The 25,372-nt window shown below is 36.1% G+C and overlaps 1 protein-coding gene, 1 long non-coding RNA gene and 1 pseudogene across 89 annotated transcripts; all 3 read right to left on the bottom strand.

The window, feature by feature from the left end:
• Positions 1 to 391: 391 nt before the first annotated feature.
• LOC145002995 (secreted RxLR effector protein 161 pseudogene) lies at positions 392 to 3,382 on the bottom strand (annotated as a pseudogene).
• LOC144999704 (uncharacterized) lies at positions 2,195 to 13,175 on the bottom strand. Of its 44 annotated transcripts, XM_078958876.1 has the most exons (6): positions 12,535 to 13,175; positions 12,394 to 12,436; positions 12,160 to 12,192; positions 11,996 to 12,043; positions 9,683 to 11,888; positions 2,195 to 9,603 (listed from the first exon to the last, which is right to left on the bottom strand). In XM_078958876.1, the coding sequence occupies exon 6, from the start codon at positions 6,378 to 6,380 to the stop codon at positions 5,391 to 5,393; it is 990 nt and encodes a 329-aa protein (XP_078815002.1). In that variant the 5' UTR covers positions 6,381 to 9,603; positions 9,683 to 11,888; positions 11,996 to 12,043; positions 12,160 to 12,192; positions 12,394 to 12,436; positions 12,535 to 13,175; the 3' UTR covers positions 2,195 to 5,390. The 44 variants fall into 44 exon arrangements, with proteins under 44 accessions (XP_078815002.1, XP_078814989.1, XP_078815001.1 ...); XM_078958863.1 differs by having other exon boundaries at positions 12,296 to 13,175; XM_078958875.1 differs by having other exon boundaries at positions 12,394 to 13,175.
• A 74-nt stretch (positions 13,176 to 13,249) lies between these two features.
• Positions 13,250 to 24,034, bottom strand: LOC145000534 (uncharacterized). Of its 45 annotated transcripts, none has more exons than XR_013661292.1 (5): positions 18,106 to 24,013; positions 17,949 to 18,002; positions 17,805 to 17,851; positions 15,205 to 17,610; positions 14,729 to 15,090 (listed from the first exon to the last, which is right to left on the bottom strand). It is a non-coding gene; the product is annotated as an uncharacterized LOC145000534 (long non-coding RNA). The 45 variants fall into 45 exon arrangements; XR_013661282.1 differs by having other exon boundaries at positions 15,205 to 19,150; positions 19,265 to 19,319; positions 19,417 to 19,463; positions 19,700 to 24,013; XR_013661295.1 differs by having other exon boundaries at positions 15,205 to 23,062; positions 23,173 to 23,257; positions 23,335 to 24,015.
• Positions 24,035 to 25,372: the final 1,338 nt, after the last annotated feature.

Below are 25,372 nucleotides of genomic sequence, written 5' to 3'. Positions count from 1 at the left end.
CAGAACTATAACCTTCTTATTTCTGAAACATAAAATCGAAAATAGCCATACAGGAACTAAGGAAAAAAAAGATTATAGGACACCGAAAAATACTAATCAACTGCAAGTGTAAATCATCTGTTCCAATCCATATACAAGCTTTCTTAGACCTATCAACAAGAGAGCAAGACAAAAAAAAAAAAAAAAAAAAAAAAAAAAAAAACACTCCCATCATGATAGAACTAGGGAATACTAGCAAGTAATTTAAAAAAGAATATGATCATAAGATGTAAAGAAATCCCATCAAAAGAAATGGTCCTCAAGATGCCTGGATCATGATATTTGGCACCCAACAAACCTACATATGTAGACAAAGCACAATCCTATTATTTTGCATCAATCTTTGACTCCATCAACAACAATCAGAATCTTTGTAGTACCTATCAACAAAGAAAACAAGATCTCTTCCCCAAATTACGAAAAATATATCAGCAGCCTACAGAAACCAGCAATTAGATATGTTATGATCAAAATCCAGAAAACTCAGGAAGAAAACCCATAGAGGATGATGCTTTTCATTTACCAAGAAACAGAATGAGCTAATCCAGATAAACGAAGAGAGAGATATAACCATTCTATAGTCAAAACATGATGAGCAGATGGCAACCTCCCAATAACCAGCAAAATAACACTACACACACAATAAATGATCTAATTAAAATTAACCTTTCTTAATTGTGATATATACCAAAACCAAATTGAGAAGGCAGTAAAACAGCAACCAACAATCAATTAAATCTTACTCCACCCAACATGAATTGATCATCAAAATCTAGAATCTGATATAACGAGTTCTTTGGAAGATGTTATTATCGGATCTTAATTTCCAGCCCATAAAAACATAGGCAGGGCATTATGCCACCTATGGACCAATAACCCTTTGGATCTGGCACAACGGAGCCTTCATATCAAAAATCAAATTATCATCCAAGGTAGAGAATCGAAGAACCTGATATATACCCATAATTCCTTGGCTAACAATCTTGTCATAACATAGCCCACCTACGATCAAGCAATAACCTGATGTATCTGCTTAGCTTTACTATCGAAATATTACCATAATCAAAGATAAGATCATACAAAAAGAACCTGGAACTGTCTTCATGAATGCTTGGAATAATATCTAATCTTTAATTTTCCTGCAGATATGGACCCATAATCCTATTGATCTGCCACAACAAGTAGGTTCGCAGATGAAATTCTAATTATAATCCGCATCTCCTCATAGAAGATACTAGAAAAAGAACCTGAAACCGCTTAGAACAGCATAAGAGAGGATGAACACCTGATCATAAAGATCTCACATAATAACTAGCTTTGATATCGAAATTATCGACCCGTCGAACAAATCCTCCCAATCAAAATATCAAAATATATAATATACTTGAAGATAATATACTTAAAGATTTGTGAAGAGCTTATGACCCGTTTCCAGCCATCAGGACAACATCGCAAAAGATTTGTGATGGAAATTTTTTGTTGGAAAGAGTGTATATATAATAGCATCTATGTCGGTTTGGTTAACGCGCCAAACACATAAAAAGTCAACTAGTTGAGTCGGTTTGGTATTTTTGTGGACAATTTAATGGGTTGTGGACCAGATGCATGGATCAATGGATTCACACAACAGCCGTTGATAGCAGCAAATCAAGAAGCACAGTGGTCCAATCCCATTCGAGTTTCCTTAGACCTATCAGCAAGATAAGTATACAAAATTCTTGTGATCAAGATGGAAAGATTAAAAGCTAGTATGGTTTTAACTTTGAAATGAAAGTAATTTATAAAAATCAAAGAAAAATTAAACCAGCAGTCAAGAAGATGCATGGACCATTTATTTGTATTTGGCACCTAACGGATCTACATAAACAAAACTACAATTGTCTTATTTCTGGAAAATAATATTGGACACCATAATTTTAGGAAGTAAGAAAAAAGAAAGACTATAGAACAGAAGGAAATACTAATCAACTGCAAGGGTCAACAATCTACTATTCTTTCAGCAAGAACTGCAGTTAATTGGAAACAAAAAAGGTGCACCACGTTATTAAGCTGTCCAGATTATATAATTAAAGATGATTATGCTAAGAAAAACCCATTGATCCAATCATTAAAGCTCCTTTTATCTTTTACCTCAAACAATTGTTGAACACGACTCTTTTATATGGGAAACAACAAGACTTTTATTAAGACACTTAAGGAGAACTTACACTTTGTGAGACTACTACACACTTTGCTTTCTTTGAGGCTTTCTTGGATGGTTTGGAGCAAATGAGCTCCATACCTATTTATAGGCCTCTTAGGATGGTTCTAGATACTAGCATACACTTACTACATACTAGATAACTCTAGAACTATCTAACATACTCTACATCCTTCCATATGTTTCTAGAACGTTCTTCCATGTTCTGGAGAAGTCTAGATTGCTCCAGTGTCTTCTAGAATGATCCATAACCTTCCAGGGTCTTCCATGTCGTTCTAGAGTATTCTAGACTCTTCCGGTATATTCCAGAGTCTTCCATAGTCTTCCATAATGTTCTAGAATCTTCTAGAGCATTCTAGAACAAGCTAAAGTCTTCTAAATAATATTTGTTTTATTGGGCTAGTGATGATCTTTAACACTCCCCCTCAATCACTAGCCCTCATTCTTCGTACCATGTTAAGCTGACAGCGAAAACCTTCACATTTTCCAGTACTCAGCCCTTTGGTGAACAAGTCTGCTATTTGGTCATCGGTCTTGATCTGCCGCATCTCAATTTCTTCCATCAAGACTTTTTCTCTGATAAAGTGATAATGCACTTCCACATGCTTTGTTCTAGCATGGAATACTGGATTTTCTGCCAGCCGAATTGCAGATTGGTTGTCTTAGGAGTACCAACCATGTACTTTCTTGAGCTGCTACGGCCGCTGCTTTGTACTCCGCTTCCGTGGTTGACAATGATACTGTTGGTTGTCTTTTACTACACCATGATATTGGTCCCGACCCAAGCTTGAACACATACCCAGTGGTTGATCTTCGGGTATCATGGTCTCCTGCATAGTCAGCATCACAATATCCAACCAACTTGCAGTCTTCACCTCTTTTATACAAGAGACCATAGTCAATTGTACCTTTGACATATCTCAAGATCCGTCGGGCAGCATCCAAATGAGGTTTCTTCGGACTTTGCATGTATCGACTCATAACTCCAACTGCATAAGCAATGTCAGGCCGAGATAAAGTTAGGTAGATAAGACTACCTACTAGTTGTCGATACATCGTTCCATCGTCCAACTCTTTTCCTTCATGAGCACATATCTTGGCATTTGGCTCTATTGGTGTTGATATTGGCTTACACTCCAACATGCCAAACTTTTGAAGTATATCTCTTGTATACTTTTGTTGGCAGAGGAACAACCCTTCCTTTGTACGATCAACTTCTAACCCCAAGAAGTGTTTAAGCTCCCCAGCTCTTTCATTTGGAATCGCACCGATAGATTTTCTCTTGTTTGATGGATTTCTCTTTCGTCATCCCCGGTGATGATCAAGTCATCCACATAAACCAACACAATTGCCAACTTCCCTTCTTTTTCTTTGACGAACAGGTTTGAGTCTGCATGTGCAACTGAATAACCACTTCGGGTAAGAAATTCAGCAATCTTACCATACCAGGCTCTTGGTGCCTGCTTCAATCCATAAAGAGCTTTTCTCAACTTGCACACATGAGTGGGATTAACTGCATCCTCAAATCCCTTTGGTTGGTTCATGTAGATCTCTCGATCTAATTCTCCATGCAAGAAAGCATTCTTCACATCCATCTGCCATAATTTCCAGTCTTTACTAGCCGCAAGAGCTAGCAACACTCGTACAGTAGTTATCTTCGCCACTGGACTAAATGTTTCATCATAGTCCAGTCCATATTGTTGTGAGAACCCTCAAGCCACCAGACGAGCCTTGTATCTCTCAATTGATCCATTTGTGCGTCGTTTTAATTTATAGACCCACTTGCATGAAACCGGTTTTATATCTCTTGGTCTTGGTACCAGTTCCCACGTTTGATTCTGCTTTAAGGCTGTAACTTCTTCTTCCATTGCCTTCTGCCAAGCTTTATTCTTAACTGCTTCTTCATATGTCTCCGGCTCTTTAACACCGTCTTCTAAAATGGCCGCATTAGCATACTTGGGATTAGGCTTTCAGATTCTTTCCGTCCTTCGAAGTTGTGGAGGCAGTGGCTCCCTTTCACCGGCATCACTTGTTTGAGTTACTTCTTGCTCAATGACATCAGTGTCGCTCGGATCTTCAGGTGTATCAACACTTGACCAAATATGTGCAGTTTGCTCCCCCATCTTTTGTTTTAAAACTTCTTCAATATTTTCCGAGTCTGGTAGTACTTTCTTCTCTGAGGACCACCATGAAGATGCTTCATCGAACACCACATCTCTTGAAGTGTAGCATCTTTCACTTGTTGGATCACAACATCTCCACCCTTTTCTTTGATTGTCGTATCCAACAAATATACACCTGACTGCTTTCTTGTCAAACTTGCTACGTAAATGACTAGGCACAAATACGTAGCAAACGCAGCCAAATACTCGGAAGTAGCTAACAGTAGGTTTCATGTTCCATAATGTCTCAAATGGTGAGATGAAACCTAACCTTGGTTGGGGAAGTTTATTGATCACATGGGCAGCAGTTTGCATTGCTTCAGCCCAAAATCTTCCTGGGACATTCTTCGCGTGTAGCATGCTTCGACAAATTTCTGCAAGGTGCCGATTCTTTCTCTCAGCTACACCATTTTGTTGAGGTGTGTTGGCACATGTGAATTGATGACGTATACTACATTCTTGCAGATAGCGATTAAATTCTTCCGAGGTGTATTCTCCTCCATTGTCTGAGCGTAGACACCGAATCTTCTTTCTCACTTCTCCCTCGACCGTTGTCTTGAATTCTAGAAACTTTGAGAATGTTTCGGACTTTTCTTTCATGAAGAAACCCACACATATCTCGAATAATCATCAATGAACGTCACCATGTACCGCATCCCGCTAACTGATGTCTGCTTGACTGGACCGAACACATCTGAGTGAATTTACTATAGTGGCTTCTTTGCTCTAAAATTTGACTCCTTGTATGGTAGTTGATGAGCCTTACCATACTGACATCCAGCACAAACACCATCTGTTTTAACTTCAAGTTGAGGTAAGCCATTGAGCATGGATTTCTCCATTATTACCTTCAACTTGTGATAACCAACATGTCCCAGCCGTGCATGCCATAGATCTGCTGTCTCGTTCTTACGAGTCTTGTCTACATAGGCAGACTCTGCGGAGAGCACATAAACGGACTCCACTCTCCGTCCTTCCATCGTTGGCTTTTATGATATTTTAAGATCTCGATAGACCTTCACATCTTGTGGGCCAAACAAGACGTAGTTTCCTGACGATGTTAGTTGCGATACCGACAACAAGTTCTTCTTCATACCTGGCACGTGATACACATTATGTAGTGACACCATGTCAGCTTTATTACCAGGCATGATCGTCGTTTTTCCAATCTGAGCAATTGGAAGTCGTGCATTGTTGGCTGTAAGTACCATGCGACTCCCTTTGTACTCCTTCACGTCTTGTAGTTTGTTCTGATCGCCAGTCATGTGATTGGAGCATCCTGAATCAATGATCCAGTCATTTTCATAGTCGATACGCTCTCCCATAATTGCCATGAGTGCCAACTCGTTTTCTTCTATGGCACATAATACCTCAGCATCCCATTCATCCTCTATTTCCTTTTTGGAAGTTACAACATTGCTTTCCACAGACTTTTTCTTTGACCAACAATCCTTGGACATGTGGCCCCACTTTCCACAGTTGTTGCAGTTGCCTTCGAACCTCCTCCCCCAAGAACTCTTAATGTCGGTCTTTTGAGATCTCCATGGTTGTGAGGTTCCTTGCTGACTCTTCCCTTTGTCAGCATTTTTGTATCCTTCTTTAGAAGGTGGCTTGAAATTCCTCCGACTTTTACTTGTGTAGAGTGCTTCTTCTTCACTCTTCAGCGTGATGCCTCCCATTTGCTTAGCCATAGCTTCTTGGCTGGCCAACAAATTCTCAAACTCTACAAGTGATGGTTGAATGAGCCATCCTTGTACAGCAGTAATGAAGCTTCTATATTCTGGCCTGAGTCCATGGATGATGATCCTTTTCATTCGAGCTTCTGCAATGATGGATTGCGGATCTAGTTCGGTAATCTCCCGACATATCGACTTGATCTTGTGGAAATATTGAGCAATCGTCATGTCACGTTGTGAGATTGATAATAGCTCGTTCTCCAAAAGTTGTAGTCTCGTATCATTCTTCTTTGAGAAAAGCATCACAAACGTGTCTCAAGCTTCTTTCGGGGTGTTCTCATCCCGAATATGCTCCAACATCTCTTCTTCGATTGTGGTCTTCAAGGCAAACATTGCTTTGCCTGCTTTGATTTTCCATTTGCGCAAAGCACCATTAACGTCTTCCTCTGGTGGCGTAGTTTCGTTTCCACCAACGACCTCCCATAGATCTTGTCCTTGTAAGTAGGACTTCATACATGTTTCCCACGTTTTGTAGTTGTTGTTGAGTTTCTTGATTCCTCCGACGACTTGGAGATCACCCATCGTGTTGGCAGTACCTCGGTAATACCAAACAAGCTAGTTTCGACACTAAACTTGCAGAGTCACAAACTACTCACGATACAACGAGAATCACTCGTTCTCACTATCAAGAAACCTTGCTCTGATACCAGATTGTTGAACACGACTCTTTTATATGGGAAACAACAAGACTTTTATTAAGACACTTAAGGAGAACTTACACTTTGTGAGACTACTACACACTTTGCTTTCTTTGAGGCTTTCTTGGATGGTTTGGAGCAAATGAGCTCCATACCTATTTGTAGGCCTCTTAGGATGGTTCTAGATACTAGCATACACTTACTACATACTAGATAACTCTAGAACTATCTAACATACTCTACATCCTTCCATATGTTTCTAGAACGTTCTTCCATGTTCTGGAGAAGTCTAGGTTGCTCCAGTGTCTTCTAGAATGATCCATAACCTTCCAGGGTCTTCCATGTCGTTCTAGAGTATTCTAGACTCTTCCGGTATATTCCAGAGTCTTCCATAGTCTTCCATAATGTTCTAGAATGTTCTAGAGCATTCTAGAACAAGCTAAAGTCTTCTAAATAATATTTGTTTTATTGGGCTAGTGATGATCTTTAACACAACACGCCACGCTTGTATTTCTTTTTTTAATTCCATACGCAAACCATGCACAAGTTTCCTTAAGACCTATCACTACAATAACATGACAAAAACTTCTTGTCGTGATGGAAAGACTGAAAACTAGCGACATTTAAATAGGAAATGACCATTTAAATAGAAGAAAAACGAGAGAGATCATCAAGATGCCTGGATTATAGAGTACTTGGAACCCCAAGAACCCTACACACACAAAATTATAATCCAGTTACTTTCAAAACATAAAATCAAAGCATAGGAAGAAAAAAAAAGATTTTGGGACACAAAAACAAATACTAATCAACTGGCAGCTGTTGACCATTTGTTGCTCTTTTCACCAATCCTGGATGTAGAGATCCATACAATAATCAAGCATTCCAAAACTAGTCCAGACAAAAGAATCTCATCATGAAAGGGAAGATAGAAAACTGGTGAAGCTAAAAAGGAGAAAGATAATAAAATAAAAAATAAACCGGTAAAATGGGTATCAAGATGCCAGGACCACACTATTTGGCACTCAAAAAAACCTACATAGACAAAGGAAAACACTCTTATTTTAATAAAGGGTGTTAAAACAAAGAATTAAAACTTAAAAGAGATAATATGATACTGATCGAACTGCAATGGTTAATCATTGGTTGTTCTTTCTGTGAAACCTACATACATGAACATGTCACATCACATATAAAACCAAAAAGATGCCTTTATTTTTTACCATACAAAAGCAATCTAACAGAAAGGATTCAAAGAAAAGCCACAGATGACAACAAACCAGGAACAATAAGGGTCCAATCCACGCACATCTTTCATTGGACCTATCCGCAAGATAACAACACAAAGAATTCATGTCATGATGGGAATACTCAAACCCAATAATGTATAAATTGAGAAGGATTGTAAGAATCAAAGGAAAATCAAAAGGGCCAGGATTATAGCTTTTGACAACCAGCAAACCTACATAGACAACAACAATCATCCTATTTCAGGAACATAGAATCATATCATAGATGGTTATTATAGGAACTAAGAAAAAGATATAAAGATTTTAGGACACGAAAAGAACTATTCAACTGCATGCAAATGCCAACCATGTGTTGTTGTTTGAGCAAAACCTGCGTGTAGAAATATATACAATCATCAAGCCTTCTAAACTAGACCATACAATGAAGCATATGCAACTAAGAAACAGATAAGTTTAATAAACCTCATCTTTTAGCAAAGTTTCACGTGAAACTGGCATGAGGCTTTTACCTTTTACCATAAAAAGATCACAGAAAGGATTTGCACAAAAAGTCACAAAGGGAAAAAGGTCCAATCCAGACCTAACAGAAAGAAAACAAGACAAAAAAGTTTTCAACATGACGCAAACTGATCCAAGATGTAAAGGTATAGACAAAAAAAAAAAGACAATTATGCAACTAAAAAACCCCATAGGTGTAATAAACCTCCTCTTATCACACATTATCATGCAGACTTTTTACCATAAAAGAACATCACGGAAAAGCCACGAAAGAGGGAAAAAGGTCCAATCCACGTACAAGATTTCTTGGACCTATCAGCAAGAGAAGAAGACAAAATATTGACATCATGATGGAACGACAGAAGAACAACATGTAAAAAAAGAAGATGATAACACGACATCAAGAAGAACCAGCAAAATAGCCATCAAGATGCCTGGACCATGGTACTTGGAACCAAAGAATCCTACATAGACAAGACATACTCTATTATTTCTAAAACCTAGTAATTAAGGATGTTGGTTGACAAAGGAACTACTAGCAAAGAATGGGAAGTTGGCAGATAGAATCAAAGAAAAACCAGAGAAAAATGGTCATCAAAATACCTGGAGCATAGTATTTGGCATCCAAACAACCTACACAGACAAAGCTACAATCCTCTTAATTAGTTCTCAAAAGTAAATAAAGACACAAATTAAGGGATTGACAGAAGAGACCTAGCTGGAAATAAACCAGGATGAACAAGGCCTATTCGCATATGAGTTTTCTTAGATCTATCAGCAAGACAACAAGACAAAAGATTTTTATTATCAACAAAGGATGGAACACCAATCATGTTAAAGCTAGAAAAGAAAACGATCTTAAAAATTATAGAAAAAACAGCAAAATAGTCATCAAGGACTGGACCATGGTTTTTGGCACACAAACCTACGTACACAAAACACAATTTTAGTATTTCTGGAACCGATTAAGGATGTCTGTAAGAACTAGAAAAAGATGAAAAGTCTTTTGGGGACCACATGATGAGACTTATTGAATGGTCATCAAGATGCATGGATCATGATCTTTGGCACTCAACAAACCTACATAGACAAAGCACAATCCTATTATTTGGCATCAATCTTAAGACTCCATCAACAACAATCAGAATCTCTGCAGTACCTATCAACAAAGAACACAAGCTGATCTCTTCCCCATATATCAACAGCCTACAGAAACCAGCAACTTGATATGGTCTTGTATGATCATGCAAGCACAACAAAAATCGAGGAAAACCCATAAAGGATGTTGCTTTTCATTTACCAACAAACAGAATGAATTAATCAAAAGGAAAGAAGAGATATATAACCATCCAATAGCCAAAACATGATGAGCAGATGGAAGCCTCTCAATAACCAGAAAATTAACACTACACACAACAATAAATAAAGGATCTAATTAACCTAATCTTGATTGTGATATATACCAAAACGAAATTGAGTAGGCAGAATAACAGCAACCAACTATCAATTAAATCTTACTCCACCCCACATTTACAACTGAACTGATCATCAAAATATTATGAGTTCCTTGGAAGATGTTATCAGATCCTAAATTTCGGCCTTTAATTAGAAAACATAGCCATGCCATTAATTACGTCACATCTGCTGACAGTTTCTCCCCACCTATAGACCAATAACCCTACATATCTGCCACAATGAAGCCTTCATATCAAAATTAAATTATCATCCAAGGTAGAAAATTGAAGAACCTGATATGTTACCCATAATTCCTTGTCTAACAATCTTGTCACAACATAGCCCACCTAAGATCAACCAATAACCTGATGCATATGTTTGGCTTTGCTATTGAAATACTACCATGATCGAAGATAAGGGCATTCAAAAAGAACCTGGAATTGTCATCATGAATGCTTGGATAATAATATCTAATCTTTAATATCTTGCAGATATGGACCAATAACCCTACCCATCTGCCACAGAAAGTAGATTCGCAGATCAAAATTTATTTATAACCCGCATCTCCTCATAGAAGATACTAGAAAAAGAACCTGAAACCGCTTTTAGAACAGCATAAGAGAGGAAGAACCTGGAAGCACCTGATCATAAAGATCTGACATAACAACTAGCTTTGAGATGGAAATTATCGACCTGACAGATCTAAATTACACAGCATAGATGGTACAAGTGGATGAACCAGCAATTTGAATCATGCAAGCACAACCAAAATTGAGGAAACCTCATAAAGAATGTTGCTTTTTATTTACCAACAAATGGAATGAACTAATCCAGACAAAAGAAAAAGAAGAGAGATATAACCATCCCATAGCCAAATCATGATGAGCAGATGGAAGCCTCCCAATAACCAGCATAATAACACTACACACAACAATAAATAAATGATCTAATTAACCTTCTCTTGATTGTGATATATACCAAAACCAAATTGAGAAGGCAGAATAACTGCAACCAACTATACTCCACCCCACATTTACAGCTGAACTGATCATCAAAATATTACGAGTTCCTTGGAAGATGTTATCAGATTCTAATATCTGGCACCTATAAACATAGCCATGCCATTAATTACGCCACACCAGGCTTTGCAAATTCAAAACTGTATTATTATCAAAAGAAGATGCTACCAGTAGAAGAACCTGAAACCATAAGCCACAAATAATATCTGCTGACAGTTTCTCCCCACCTACGGATCTGCCACAACAGAGCCTTCATATCAAAATCAAATTATCATCCAATTCCAAGCTAGAAAATTCAAGAACCAGATCAATATGTTACCCATAACTCCTTGGCTAACAATCTTGTCATAACATAGCCCACCTAAGATCAATCAATAACCTGATGTATCTGCTTAGCTTTTCTATTGAAATATTACCATGATCAAAGACGAGAGCATACAAAAAGAATCTGAAACCACTTTGACCAGCATACAAGAGGTAAGAAGAACCTGGAACACCGATAAAGATCTGACATATCTACTATCTCTCAAATCCAAATTACAGAACGTAGATGCTACAAGGGAATGAACCTGGAAACTGTTGTGGATCAAGATTTGCCATAATGATTTTATTATCATAACTACATCGATGCAAAAAAACATCCTCTAGATCAAGATACCAAAATATAGAATATAATTGAAGATCCGTAAAGAGCAAATGTCAATCATGCATTGCTCCTTCCAACAAAACCTATAGGACTTTCATCACAAAATAACACACATAAAACCGAGGGTAGCCTCTTCACTAAAAAGATTTACAAAAGCAAGATTACAAAAAAAGATTGACAGAAGAGACCTAGCTGGAAACAAACCAGGATGGATAAGGCCTATTCACGTATGAGTTTTCTTAGACCTATCAACAAGAGAACAAGACAAAGGATTCTTGTTATCAACAAAGGATGGAATACCAATCATGTTATAGCTAGAAAAGAAAAAGATCTTAAATTTATAGGAAAAAACCAGCAAAATGGTCATCAAGGACTGGACCATGGTTTTTGGCACACATACCTACGTACACAAAACACAATTTTAGTATTTCTGGAACCTAAAAATTAAGGATGTCAGTCATTGCAAGAACTAGAAAAGGATGAAAAGTTTTTAGGGGGCCACATGATGAGACTTACTGAACTGCAAGCTTCATCCATGAGTTGTTCTTTCTGCAAATTACATCGCAAATGATTAAGCTTTCCAAATTAAATCAGACAGTAAGACGAATGACTATGCTACAAAAATGCACAATGAACTCTTTTTTATCTTTACCACAAACTATTAGGCAAATATGATATGATAGCATTATTTTTATTCCATATATGTGCAACAAGGATTCACATAACAGCTAGCCATGGGTGACAACAAACCAGTAAGCACAAAGGCTGAACCCACGTTCAAGTTTCCTTGGACCTATCAGCAAAGATAACAAGACAAAATTCTTGTCATGATGGGAAGATAAAAACTAGTAAAGTTCAAAATGAAAATGATCACAAGAATCAAAGAAAAACCAGCAGAGTGATCAAAGAAGAAGCCTTGCACTATTGTATTTGGCACCCATCAAACCTACATAGACAGAACTACAATTGTCTTATATTGGAACATAAAATCGAAGACAGCCATTTAGGAACTGAGAAGAAAAAGATCCTATAGGACATGAAATAATACGCATGCACTGCAAGTGTAAATCATCTGTTCCAATCCACATACAAGCTTTCTTACATCTCATACCTATCAACAAGAGAGCAAGACCAAAAAAAATTTCACCATGATAGAACTAGGGAATAGCAATATTTACAAAAAGAATATGATCATAAGATGTAAAGAAAACCCAGCAAATTAAATGGTAATCAAGATGCCAGGATCATGATCTTTGGCACTCAACAAACCTATATAGACAAAGTACACAAAGCACAATCCTATTATTTGGCATCAATCTTAGACTCCATCAACAACAATCAGAATCTTTTTAGTACCTATCAACAAAGAACACAAGCAGATCTCTTCCCCATATATCTCAGCAGCCTACAGCAACCAGCAATTTGACATGGTCTTGAATATGATCATATGCAAGCAAAACAAAAATTGAGGAAACCCCATAAAGGATGTTGCATTTCATTTACCAACAAACAGAATGAACTAATCCAGACAAAAGAAGAGATATATATATATATATATATATATATATATATATATATATATATATATATATATATATATAACCATGTTATAGTCAAAGCATGATGAGCAGAACGCAGCCTCCCAATAACACCAGTAAAATGACGCTACACACACAATAAATGATCTAATTAACCACTCTTGATTGTGATACCAGAACCAAATTGAGAAGGGAGAAAAACAGCAACCAACTATCAATTAAATCTTGCTCCACCCCACATGAGTTGATCATCAAAATCCAGAATCTGATATAACGAGTTCTTTGGAAGATGTTATTATCGGATCTTAATTTCCAGCCCTTGAAAACATAGACAGGGCATTATGCCACACCAGGCTTTGCAATCAAAACGGTATCATTATCAAAGGAAGATGCTACCAGATGAAGAACCTGGAATCGTAGGCCAATAATATCCTTGGCTAACAATCTTGTCATAACATTGCCCACCTAAGATCAACCAATAACCTGATCATGTATCTGCTTAGCTTTACTATCGAAATATTACCATGATCGAAGATAAGATCATACAAAAAGAACCTGGAACTGTCATCTTAATTTTTTGCTGATATTTGATGGAAATTTTATGGTGGAACAGTGTATATATAATAGCATCTATGTCGGTCTGGTTAACGTGTTTTACACACCAAGCACAGAAGTCAACTAGTTGAGGTGGTTTGTTATTTTAGTGGGCTGTGGACCAGATGTATAGTGGATCAATGGAATCTTGATACGTGGCAATGATAATTCCACAAAAACATATTTTGATTGTCGGTTATAATTTTAATCTAATAGAATATATAGAAAAGAGAAGGGAAGGGAAGGGGGGGGGGGGGGGGGGGGGGGGGTATTTAAATGTGTTAAAATTATTTTTGATGATTTGAAATTTATTGTGTGTTTGGTTTGTAAATTTTAAAACTGTTAACATTATCACAAAGTATCATGCAATCTAGTATAGAAATTAGGATTGTAAATGAACTGAAAGTGGAAAGTTTGTTTATTTAATAAATGGACAAACATGAACAGAAATTTTTATTTGTTTACTTAAACGAATGAACATGAACAACGGTCCCATTCGTTTGAACATATGTTCATGTTCGTTCATATAAGTTCATTTTATGTTCATATATTTTTAGCTGTGTTAGATTACATTACTATATTACATGTTCACATATGTACAATTATGTTTGTTTACATTTGTTCATCTACATTCGTTCGTTTATGTTTGTTTAGCATGTTCACGAACATAAATGAACAAACACGAACAATGTAATTTGTTAAACGAACAAACATGAACAAAAAAACTCATTCGTTTATCAGTTTGTGCCCGTTTGTTTGTTCGGATAACTTAACAGAAGGAAATACTTTTTTTAAACCAAAAACAAGACCTCAATGAGGATTCACACAACAGCCATTGATAGCAGCAAACCAGGAAGCACAATGGTCGCATCCCATTCGAGTTTCCTTAGACCTATTAGCATGATAAGAATACAAAATTCTTGTCATGATGGAAAGATTAAAAGATAGCAAGGTTTAAAATGAAAATGATTATAATAATCAAAGAAAATTTAAACCAGCAGCCAAGAAGATGCACGCTTGGACCATTGTATTTGGAACCCAACGGATCTACATAAACAAAACTACAATTGTCTTATTTCTGGAAAATAATACTGGACACCATAATTTTAGGAAGTAAGAAAAAAAAAGACTAGAACAGAAGAAAAATACTAATCAAGAAGTCTGCCAATCAGCATATCTACATAGACAACACACAATCTCACTATTACTGAACCTATATAGGAATTCCAAGCAATCGATGAAAAGCTTTAGTAGACACCATGACATTAACTGAACTGCTGCAAGGGTCAACAATCTACTATTCTTTCAGCAAGAACTGCAGTTAATTAGAAACAAAAAAGGTGCACCACATGTCATGAAGCTGTCCAGATTATACAATAAAGGGTGATTATGCTAAGAAAAACCCATTAAAGCTCCTCTTATCTTTTACCTCAAACAATCAAGCCATGCTTGTATTTTTTTTTTAACTCCATAAGCAAACCCGCAACCGACAATGCACCAGGAAGGACAATAATCCAATTAATCCACCAACAAGTTTCCTTAAACCTATCACTATAAGCACAATAACATGACAAAAACTTCTTTTCATGATGGAAAGACTGAAAACTAGTGACATTTAAATAGAAAATGACCATTCAAGTAGAAGAAAAACAGAGAAAAAATCAGGATGCCTGGATTATAGAGTATTTGGAACCCGAACAACCCTACGTACACAAAACTATAAACCAGTTACTTATGAAATATAAAATCAAAGCATACGAAGAAAAAAAAAAGGAAGAGTTTGGGACGTGAAAAAATAAACTAATCAGCTGGCAGCTGTTGGACATTTGTTGCTCTTTCCTCCAATCCTGGATGTACAATCATCAAGCATTCCAAAACTAGTCCAGACGGAAGAATCTCATCATGAAAAGCGAGATAGATACCTGGTGTCACTAAAAATAAGGAAGATAATAAAAATCAAAGATAAACCAGTAAACCTACGTAGACAAAAGAAAAATACTCTTTATTTGTTTTGGAAAAGGACTTCAAAACAAAGAATTGAGACTAAAAGAAGACAATATGATACTGATCGAACGGCAAGGGTTAATCATTGGAACGTCTTTCTATGAAACCTACATACAGGAACATGTAACATCACGTGTAAAACCAATTAGATGCCTTTATTTTTTACTGTATACAATATGGATCTAACAGAAAGGAATTACAGAAAAGCTACAGATGACAGCAAACCAGGAACCAGGTATGACAACAGTCCAATCCACACACATCTTTCCTTGGACCTATCAGCAAGATAACAAGACAAAGAATTCTTGTTATGATGGGAATACTCTAACTCAGTAACTTATAAAATGAGAACAGCTGTGAGAATCAAAGAAAAATCAAAAGGAGGCCTCAAGGTGCCTGGATTATAGCTTTTAACAACCAGCAAACCTACACAGATAAAAATCCTCCTATTTATGGAACATAAAATTATACTGTTGTTATAGGAATTAAGAAAAAGATATGAAGATTTTAGGACATGGAAGTATACTAATCGACTGAAAATGCCAACCATGTGTTGTTTCAGAAAAACCTGCATGTAGAAATATGTACAATCATTAAGCCTTCCAAACTAGATCAGACGATGAAACAATTATGCAACTAAAGACCCATAGGTTTGATAAACCTCTTCTTATCACAGTTTCATGTGGAAATGGTATATGAGGTTTCTAGTTTTTACCAAAAAAAGGATCAAAGAAAGGATTCAGGAAAAAACCACAAAAGGAAGGATAAAGGTCCAATCCCCATACAAGCTTTTCTTGGACCTATCAGCAAGAGAAAAAGACAAAACATTCACATCATGATGGAACTACAGAATACCAATAACGCAAAAATAAAAAATGCAAATAGGAAATCAAGAAAAACCAGAAAAACAGCCATCAAGATGCCTAGACTATGGTATTTGGAACCCAACAAACCTACATAGACAAGACATATTTTATTACTTCAGGAACCGAGTAATTAAGGATGTTGGTTGATAAAGGAACTACTAGCAAAGAATGGGAAGTTGGCAGATAGAATCAAAGAAAAACCAGAGAAGAATGGTCATCAAAATGTCTGAACCATAGTATTTGGCACCCAAACAACCTACACACACAAAACTACAATCCTCTTAGTTCTCACACGTAAATGAAGACGTACGTTCGTTATGAGAAAGAAAAAACAATAAAAATAAAAAGATTGTAGGACAAGACAAAATACTAATCGAACTGCAAATGTCAACCAAGTATTGCTTCTTTCAATAAAACCTACAAGTAAAAACATATACAATCATTAATTAAGCCTTCCAAAGTAGACTGGCCAATGAGGTGATTATACACCAATGATACCCCACTGCTTTAATCTTACAGGCCGGACTTTCATCACAAAGTAACACATGAAACTGAAACAGGGCTTGTTCATTTCACAAATGCTTTACCAAGGGTAGCCTCTTTACTAATTTTTTTTTTTTTTTTTTTGTTTACAAAAGCAAGATTATGCAAGGGGATCGACAGAAGAGACCTAGCTGGAAACAAACCAGGATGGACAAAGGCCTGTTCGCATATGAGCTTTCATATTATAGCTAGAAAAGAAAACGATCTTAAAATTATAGGAAAAAACCAGAAAAATGGCCATCAAGGACTGGACCATGGTGTTTGGCACAGAACAAACCTACATACACAAAACACACTTTTAGTATTTCTGGAACCTATAAAGGATATCACTCATTGTAAGAACTATAAAAGGTTGAAAAGTTTTTAGGGGACCACATGATGAGACTTATTGAACTGCAAGGTTCATCCATGAGTTGTTCTTTCTGCAAATTACATCGCAAATGATTGAGCTTTCCAAACTAAATCAGACAGTAAGATGACCGACTATGCTACAAAAATGTGCATTGAACTTCTTTTTATCTGTATCACTAACTATTATGCAAATCTGATATGATAGTATTATTTTTATTCCATTCGCAACAAGGATTCACAAAAAAAGCCATGGGTGACAACAAACCAGGAAGCACAAAGGCTGGCTGAACCGACATTCAAGTTTCCTTAGACCTATCAGCAAGATAACAAGACAAAATTCTTGTCATGATGAAAAGATGGATACTACGTAGGTTGAAAATGAAAATGATGATAAGAATCAAAGAAAAACCAGTAGAATGATCAAAGAAGATGCTTGCACCGTTTACTATGCCACCGATCAAACCTACATAGACAGAACTACAACCCTCTTATTTCTGGAACATAAAATTGAAGATTGCTATTTAGGAACTAAGAAAAAAGAAAGATCATAGGACATGAAGAAATACTAATCAGCTGCAAGTGTAAATCATCTGTTCCAACCCACATACAAGCTTTCTTAGACCTAACAACAAGAGAGCAAGACAAAATAATAACTCCCATCATGATAGAACTACGGAATACTAGTAATTTAAAAAAGAATATGATCATAAGATGTGAAGAGAACCCAGCCAAATAAATGGTTAATCATTGGTTGTTCTTTCTGTGAAACCTACATACATGAACATGTCACATCACATATAAAACCAAAAAGATACCTTTATTTTTTACTATACAAAAGCAATCTAACAGAAAGGATTCAAAGAAAAGCCACAGATGACAACAAACCAGGAACAATAAGGGTCCAATCCACGCACATCTTTCCTTGGACCTATCCGCAAGATAACAAGACAAAGAATTCATGTCATGATGGGATTACTCAAACCCAGTAATGTATAAAATGAGAAGGATTGTAAGAATCAAAGGAAAATCAAAAGGGCCAGGATTAATATAGCTTTTGACAACCAGCAAACCTACATAGACAACAATAATCCTCTTAATTTTAGCACATAAAATTATAGACGGTCAATATAGGAGCTAAGAGAAAGATACGAAGATTTTGGGACACGAAAAAAAATACTAATCAGCTGCAAATGCCAACCATGTGTTGTTTATTGTTTGAGCAAAACCTGCATGTAGAAATAGGTCAAATCATCAAGCCTTCCAAACTAGATCAGACGATGACGCAATTATGCAACTAAGAAACCCATAGATTTAATAAACCTCATCTTTTCACAAAGTATCATCTGAAATTTGTACGAGGCTTTTGCTTTTTACGATTAAAAGATCACAGAAAGGATTCATGGAAAAGCCACCAAGGAAGGACAAAGGCCCAATCCACGTACAAGCTTTCTTGAACCTATCAGCAAGAGATAAAGACAAAATACTCACATCATGATGGAACTACTGAATACCAATAATGCAAAAACAAAAAATGCTAATAAGACATCAAGAAAAAACCAGAAAAATAGCCATCAAGATGCCTGGACCATGGTATTTTGGAACCCAACAAACCTACATAGACAAGATATATTCTATTATTTCAGGAACCAAGTAATTAAGGATGTTGGTTGATAAAGGAACTACTAGGAAAGAATGGGAAGTTGGTAGATAGGATCAAAGAAAAACCAGAGAAGAATGGTCATCAAAATGCTTGAACCATAGTATTTGGAACCAAAACAACCTACACAGACAAAGCTACAATCCTCTTAGTTCTCACACATAAATGAAGACTCTTTTTATGAGAATGAAAAAAAAAAAATTAGGACAAGACAAAATACTAATCGAACTGCAAATGTCAACCATGTATTGCTCCTTTCAACAAAACCTACAAATAGAACCATGTACAATCATTAAGCCTTACAAACTAGCCTGGACAATGAGGCGATTAGACACCAATGAAACCCCATTGCTCTAATCTACACGACTTTCATCACAAATAATACATAAAACTGAAACAGGGCTTGTAATTTTTACTTCACAAGTGCTTTACCAAGGCTAGCCTCTTTACTAAAAAGATTGACAAAATTAGCAAGATTACAAAAAGGGATTGACAGAAGAGACCTAGTAGCTGGAAACAAACCAGGATGGACAAGGCCTATTCGCGTATGAGTTTTCTTAGACCTATCAGCAAAAGAACAAGACTAAAGATTCTTATTAGCAACAAAGGATGGAATACCAATCATGTTATAGCTTGAAAAGAAAATGATCTTAAAATTATAGGAAAAAACCAGCAAAATGGTCATCAAGGGGCTGGACCATGGTGTTTGGCAGACAACAAACCTACATACACACTACACAATTTTAGTATTTCTGGAACCTATAAATTAAGGATGTCAGTCATTGAAAGAACTAGAAAAGGATGAAAAGTTTTTAGGGGACCACATGATGAGACTTATTGAACTGCAAGCTTCATCCATGAGTTGTTCTTTCTGCAAATTACACCATGAATGATTGAGCTTTCCAAATTAAATCAGACAGTAAGACGACTGACTATGCTACAAAAATGCACAACGAACTTTTTTTTTTTTTAATCTTTACCACAAACTGATATGCGAATCAGATATGATAGTATTATTTTTATTCCATATATGCGCAACAAGGATTCACATAACAGCTAGCCATGGGTGACAACAAACCAGGAGGCACAAAGGCTGAACCCACCTTCAAGTTTCCTTGGACCTATCAACAAAGATAACAAGACAAAATTCTTGTCATGATGGAAAGATGAATTCTACTAAGGTTCAAAATGAAAATGATCATAGGAATCAAAGAAAAACCAGCAGAATGATCAAATAAGAAGATGCCTGCACCATTGTATTTGGCACCAATCAAACCTACATAAACACAACTACAACCCTATTATTTCAGGAACATAAAACCGAAGATTGCCATTTAGGAACCAAGAAGGACATGAAAAAGTACTAATCAACTTCAAGTGTAAATCATCTCTTCCAATCCACATACATGACCTATCAACAAGACAGCAAGACGAAAAAAACTCTCATCATGATGACAGAACTACAGAATACCAGTAATGTTAAAAAAATATATGACCATAAGATGTAGAGAAAACCCATCAAAATAAATGGTCATCAAGACAATATGCCTGGATCTTGATATTTGGCACCCAACTCAACAAACCTAAATAGACAAAGCACAATCCTATTATTTGGCATCAATCTTAAGACTCCATCAACAACAATCAGAATCTCTGTAGTAACTATCAACAAAGAAAACAAGCAGATCTTTTCCCCCAATTACGAAAAATATATCAGCAGCCTATAGAAACCAGCAATGAGATATGGTGATGATCAAAATCCAGAAAACTCAGGAAGAAACCCATAGAAGATGTTGCTTTTCATTTACCAACAAATAGAATGAACTAATCCAGACAAAAGAAGAGAGAGATATAACCATCCTATAGTCAAAACATGATGAGCAGAAAGCAGCCTCCCAATAACCAGAAAAATGACACTACACACACAATAAATGATCTAATTAACCTTCTCTTGATTGTCATACCAAAACCAAATTAAGAAGGCAGTATAACAGCAACCAACAATCAATTAAATCTTACTCCACCCCACATTTACAACTGAACTGATGATCATCAAAATCAAGAATCTGATATTATGAGTTCTTTCTTTGGAAGATGTTATCAGATCCAAATTTCCAGCCCCTAAAAAACATAGCCATGCCATTAATTATGCCACACCAGGCTTTGCAATCAAAACTGTATTGTTATCAAAAGAAGATGCTACCAGTAGAAGAACCTGAAACCATAAGCCAATACTATCTCTGCTGACAGTTTCTCCCCACCTACAGACCAATAACCCTAAAGATGTGCCACATTCATATCAAAATAAAATTATCATCCAATTCCAAGCTAGAAAATTGAAGAACCTGATCAACCAATCTTGGCATATATAATATATCCACCTAAGATCAACCAATAACCTGATCATGTATCTGCTTAGCTTTGCTATTGAAATATTACCATGATCGAATATATGGGCATACAAAAAGAACCTGGATTTGTCGCTTGGATAATAATATCTAATCGTAATTTCTTGCAGATATGGACCAATAACCCTGTCAATCAAGTAGATTCGCAGTCAAAATTTTAATTATAACCTGCCTCTCTTCAGATAATAATACCCAATCATAACTTATCCGGCCTATGGACATACCCAAATATACAAATGTTTTACCAAGGGTAGCCTCTTTACTACAAAATTTACAAAAGCAAGATTACACAAAAGGATCGACAGAATAGACCTAGCTGGAAACAAACCAGGATGGACAAGGCCTATTCACATATGAGCTTTCTTAGACCTATCAGCAAGAGAACAAGACAAAAGATTCTTATTATCGACAAAGGATGGAACACCAATCATGTTATAGCTAGAAAAGAAAACGATGTTAAAAATTGTAGGAAAACAAGAAAAATGATCACAAGGGACTCTCGACCATGGTGTTTGACGCACAACAGACCTACATACACAAAACACAATTTTAGTATTTCTGGAACCTATAAATTAAGGATGTCAGTCATTGCAAGAACTAGAAAAGGATGAAAAGTTTTATGGGGCCACATGAGACTTATCGAACTGAAAAGGTCATCAATTCATGTGTTGTTCTTTCTGCAAACTACACAACGTATTCAATCCATGTTCAAGTTTCCTTGGACCTATCAGCAAGATAACAAGACAAAACTGATCTTGTCATGTTGGAAAGATGAAAACTAGTAAGCTTCAAAATGAAAATGATCATAAGAATCAAAGAAAAACCAGCAGAATGATCAAATAAGAAGATGTCTGCACCATTGTATTTGGCACGCATCAAAACCTACACAGACACAACTACAATCCTCTTATTTCTGGAACATAAAATTGAAGACGGCCATTTAGGATCTAAGAAAAAAAAAAAGTTCATAGGACATGAAAAAATACTAATCAACTGCAAGTGTAAATCATCTGTTCCAATCCATATCCAAGCTTTTCTTAGACCTATCAACAAGAGAGCAAGGCGAAATAACCCACATCATATGATATAACCAGGGAATACCAATAATTTTAAAAAGAATATGATCATAAATTTTGAAGAAAACCCAGCAAAATAGATGGTCATCAAGATGCCTGGATCATGATTTTTGGCACCCAACAAACCTACATAGACAAATCACAATCCTATTATTTGGCATCAATCTTAAGACTCCATCAACAACAATCAGAATCTCTGCAGTACCTATCAACAAAGAACACAAGCAGATCTCTTCCCCATATTATCAGCAGCTTACAGACGAAAATTGAGAAAATTCCATAAAGGATGTTGCTTTTCATTTACCAACAAACCTTATGAACTAATCCAATAGTCAAATCATGATGAGCAGATGGTAGCTTCCCAATAACCAGCAAAATAACACTACACACACAATAAATAAAGGATCTAATTAACCTTTCTTGATTGTCATATATACCAAAACCAAATTGAGAAGGCAGAATAACAGCAACCAACTATCAATTAAATCTTACTCCACCCAACATGAATTGATCATCAAAATCTTTGATATAACGACTTCTTTAAAAGATGTTATTATCGGATCTTAATTTCCAGCCCCTAAAAACACAGACAGGGCATTATGTCACACCAGGCTTTGCAATCAAAACTTTATTGTTATCAAAAGAAGATGCTACCAGAAAAAGAAAATGTAATCGTAGGCCGATAATATTTGCCGACAGTTTCTCCCCACCTACAGACCAAAAACCCTATGGATCTGGCAAAACAGAGCCTTAATTCAGATTCAGATTATCATCCAAGGTAGAAACTTGAACAAGGCTAACAATATTTGTCATAACTTATCCCACCTACCAACCAATGACCTGATCATGTATCTTCCATAACCATGATCCAAGAATTGTCGTCGTCAATAATATCTAATCTTTAATTTCTTGCAGATCTGGACCAATAACCCTATCGATCTGCCACAGCAAGTAGATTTGCAGATAAAATTTTATTTATAACCCGCATCTCCTCATAGAAGATACTTAGAAAAAGAACCTGAACCCACTTAGAACAGCATAAGAGAGGAAGAACCTGGAAACACCTGATAAAGATCTGATCTTTCAGATCGAAACTATCGACCGATCAAATCTTAAATTAGAGAGCGTATATGAACCTGAAAACCGTTGCGGATCAAGATTTGCCATGACGAATTTATCATCATAACCATCGATCAAAGCAACAAATCCTAAATCAAAATATAAAATCAAAATAAACAATATAACTAAAGATTCATGAAGAGCTTACGACCCATATAGATCAGATTTGATTTGTAATCGAAATTGTATGTTGGGAGAGTGTATATATAACAACATCTATGTCGGTTTGGTTTACGCGTTTACGCGCCAAACACGGAACAAGTCAACTACTTGAGGCGGTTTGGTATTTTTTTTTTTTTTTTTTTTTTTTTTTTGTGGACCGTTTTCGTGGGTGGGCTGTGGACCAGATGTAAAGTGGATCAATGGAATCATGATACGTGTCAATGATAATTCCACAAAAACATATTTTAATCGTTGTATGTCGTTTATCGTGAAATTATTATTTTAATTTAATAGAATATAATAGAAGTTACTGGATTTTGTGTGCGTATGTTAAGGTATCCGATGGAAGAGATAAATCAAACACAAAACTATTGTTTTAAGCACATTATAATTATTATCATCAGCTAAAAATATAATTATTATGAGATATGGTTTTTTATATGTAACTAGCAGGAATCAAGTGTGCGCCTTTGGCGCTGTGTTGCATTTAAATGATGATAAATATTTATGTGGAAATTGTCAATGGATAGTTTGACGTTATGTGGATTGGAGGGTTGTGGGTTAACTGCTTATGTAAGGTACGTTGGTTTGTAATATAATATTTATTTATATACCCATATGGAAGGTATTTTACATGATAACACTAAAGGATAGGAATGAACGCAACATAAACGTAAAGGAAATAAACATAGGGAAACATAAAGACAACGCCATCGTTTAGTCATCAGTTGTATCTTTGATTGTGCGTTTGTATTTTCCAATTCGTTTATGAATTGATCCAAGCATGAAGGAGATGTTGTCTTCCATGGACTGGTCCTCCTCTTTGGTATCTTGCAGGATTGTTTTCAGGATTCTGGAGATGGGGTTGTCACCATCTGTCGAGAGACAGGTGTGAGAGGTTTCATCCATGGTGAAGCCTTCTTGTAATTTCGTCTGAGCTGCTTCAATAAGATCTGCTACTTCTCGAATGTAAGCAATGAGTGAGAGGAGCACGTGGTGGAATTGTTGGTTGTTCATCTTTTAATATGCCTATTGTACGTGTTTCAGTTGTTGGCTTTTTATAGAATTTATGAAAAGAGTGAAGAGGGGGGGGGGGGGATGTTATGGGTGTGGTTAATCAATGACGTGTGTGTATCTAAATTTCTGTGGGTGGCATTGCTGTTATAGTAGGTTAGATAAGTCATTGCATGCAATTGTATTTAGGGTGTGAGGTGGCCTGTTTTGGTGGTATTAGTAATGCAGCCTATATTTGTGTAGGTGTGTATATGATTAAAATATTTGTTATTAACACTATTGGGGTTGAAGTTGAGTTTTTTTTATAGTAATGTATATATAATGGTAGTAGAGAGTTGTTTACGTAGTATCGGATGTTGTTCTTATTTTTATTTTATTTTAATAGTAAGTTTTTTGG

Source organism: Lactuca saligna, chromosome 6 (assembly GCF_052625555.1).
Source record: "Lactuca saligna cultivar CGN05327 chromosome 6, ASM5262555v1, whole genome shotgun sequence".
Taxonomy (NCBI): Eukaryota; Viridiplantae; Streptophyta; class Magnoliopsida; order Asterales; family Asteraceae; genus Lactuca; species Lactuca saligna.
Note: the sequence above shows the minus strand (reverse complement) of the source record. Positions and strands in the feature narration are given on the sequence as shown.